Here is a 2,623-nt window from a genome sequence, read left to right as displayed (position 1 = left end):
TAAGGCTGAGGAACTGAGGGGCTGAGGACTGGAAAGAATTGTGCTTGGTATTTATTCACTACTCCCACCCCGGCTTAAGAGGGTCTGATTGTTCATCATCTCAGACTCAGCTGGCCCTGGGTTTGGTGGAGGGGACGGATTTGAAAGTCTGGGCAGAGGCCCTCGGCCTCTAAAACATTAGCATTTTATTCTTATCACTGCTGTTGGTGGCCTACACCTTCCCCCTCCTCCCCGGGGGGTGGGGGGTGGGAGTCTAGCAGTCCACATTCCCACCAGGCACAAACACCCACTGCTACTACAGCCCCTCTGGTGGGAACAGCTACCATTCCCAGAGCTGGGCAACTCACGGCTTAGTCACCAGGGCCAGGCTGGCTCAATCCAGCCCAGGCCTCCCCAGCACCAGCCGCTGCCACTGCCGCCACTGGTGAGTTGCAGTCAGCAGGACTGAGCACACAGAGATGGCTTAAAGCCAGGAAGGAATTACTTTCCATTCTCACAGGATCCCCAAGGTGGAAAAAAAAATCAGATCAGCCCGATCTGGGAATGGGGGGAGGGGGGGAGGAGGGGAGGGATTTGCTGGGGAGTGGGGGAGGATGAGAACAGAATGGCTCCTTGAGGATTTACCTATATAGACCTAGAAGTGTCCCCAGGGACCAGCTGGTATGAGGGGCAAGTAAGAGCCAGAGGAGGAGGGGAGGGGAGGAAAGCAGGAGAAAGAAGGGGTACCCCCAAAACTGCAGAAATCAGGTAATAGCTTGGGAGGTGGGAGGGCGTTTCAACTCCATCTACAATTTCCACCAGCCATCCCATAAACACACAATCTAATTTTTAGAGGAGTGTTTCCTTTGCAAGTTCAGCTTCAAGATAAGCTCCCCTCCCCGTTCCTCCCACCCACATAGAAATCCAGGACTACTCCTGGGGCTAGGGAAGGAGAGAGGAAAACGCCAGACCAAGGTCAGAGCTACAGCATCATCAGTCTTTAATAACTTATATGCAAATGCTAAAAAATAGTTAATAATAATACAGAGGACACACACAGCTTATAAAAACAGTTGTGGATCTACAAATGTGGAGGGGTTCTTGGCACATTCACACAGACACAAAAATAAAGACTATTGTGACTAGCATCCCTAGAAAAGCAGCCTGCAGAGACACCCCAGTTTGGGGGGGGGTGGCCAGGGGAGGGATAACCCTCATTCATCCCAGATGCATTCTCCAAACAACCTTCTTTTGCCCCAAAACATATCTAATCGAAAAGCCAGAGAAGAAAAAGAAGAAATGGGGTCGAGGTAGAGTCACAGTTTACATTTAAGCCTCCCCAGTCCTGCAGCCCCCATTTCTCCGGAGGTGAGGATGCGGGAAGGACATGAGACCTCCCCTCTCCCATCCCCTCCCCAGTGCTGCACCAAAACAGGACCCCCAATGTGCTCCTTGGTCCTTCACTGAGGTGGACAGGTCCCGCACCCCAGAGCTGAGTGACGGGCCACAGGCTCCGCCTGGCTGTCCAAGCGTGGAGACCCCTACTGCTGAGGAGGGGACAGCCTCGGGTCACCGTCTCTTCTTGCCTACCCGGGCTGCCTTCTTCCTCTTGAGGATCATCTCGTACAGGCGTTCAAGGCCCGGCTGCAAGCCCAGCCCATCCACAGCGCTGCAGCCTTGCACGTGGGTGAGCGTGGCTGCCGCAAGCTCTCGCACTGCAAGCCTCTTCTCAACCTCTGCCGCGCTCAGTGCCCCAGGCTGATCCTGCTTGTTGGCCAGCACCAGCACAGGCACACCCTGGTTGTCCGAAGCCCGGCTGATTCGGTGCAGCTCCACCTTGGCCTCCTCCAGGCGCTCAGCCTCGGTGGCATCCACCACAAACACCAGCCCATCTGTCCGACGTGTGTAGGAGCGCCACAGGGGCCGCAGCTTCTCTTGCCCCCCAACATCCCACACTTGGAAGGTGATGCTGCGGGACCCTCCCAGGGGCACCCGGATCTTCTCTGTGTTGAAGCCTTTGGTGGGGACGCTCTGGACAAACTCCTTGAACTTGAGGCGGTAAAGGAGCGAGGTCTTCCCAGCAGAGTCCAACCCAATGACCACGACATGCAGGGCCTGGAAGTGGGGCAAGAAAGAGGAGGCAGTGGGCGCCATCTCTGTCAAGTGGTTCCCCATGGTGAGCTGCAGCTAAGGTGCAGGTCTTGGGGCACACGGTAGAAGCAAGGACGTGGCTTCGATCTGCAGGCTCTGGAGACCACAGCTGGGTTATCTGAACAAGGAAAGGTCATGGGAGAAAAAGGGGGACATTTAACAATAAACACGAAATTTGCAACTTCTAGATCCTTTCCTAGATCTGCCGCCCGTCCTTCCTTTTTAAAATTCCATGTTTTGTTTTGTTCTGTTTTGTTTTTTAAGCATAAGCAGCTACAAGTGTAACAGAGGTTCTCCCCTCTCTCAGGGGCGATGAGACCTAGAGAAACCCCCGGGTCCTGGACACGGTGGGGGGGGGGGTGAGACCTCGACGGTTGGCTTCCCAAGCCTCTTCCCCGAGCTCTCGTGGCGCGGTAGCAGGCGCAGAGACCCTTATTCCCCAGGCGAGAATCTTCGCAGGAATGGGCAGGTCGGGCAGAGCTCCCAAATTAAG

General features: G+C 55.1%; 1 protein-coding gene across 1 annotated transcript; it reads right to left on the bottom strand.

Annotated features, from left to right (window-relative positions):
- Positions 1 to 1,468: 1,468 nt before the first annotated feature.
- Positions 1,469 to 2,154, bottom strand: ARL4D (ADP ribosylation factor like GTPase 4D). The gene has a single exon (XM_047093244.1). The coding sequence runs from the start codon at positions 2,152 to 2,154 to the stop codon at positions 1,549 to 1,551; it is 606 nt and encodes a 201-aa protein (XP_046949200.1). The 3' UTR covers positions 1,469 to 1,548.
- Between the last annotated feature and the right edge of the window lie 469 nt (positions 2,155 to 2,623).

Source organism: Lynx rufus, unplaced genomic scaffold, assembly GCF_022079265.1.
Source record: "Lynx rufus isolate CCGP_SWC_20201006 ecotype Redwood Valley unplaced genomic scaffold, mLynRuf1.p SCAF_34, whole genome shotgun sequence".
NCBI classification, from domain to species: Eukaryota; Metazoa; Chordata; class Mammalia; order Carnivora; family Felidae; genus Lynx; species Lynx rufus.
This window is presented reverse-complemented; position numbering and strand designations above follow the sequence as displayed.

Excerpts from the sequence above, each read along its gene's own strand:
- ARL4D (XM_047093244.1), bottom strand. The coding sequence starts at position 2,154 with ATGGGGAACCACTTGACAGAGATGGCGCCCACTGCCTCCTCTTTCTTG.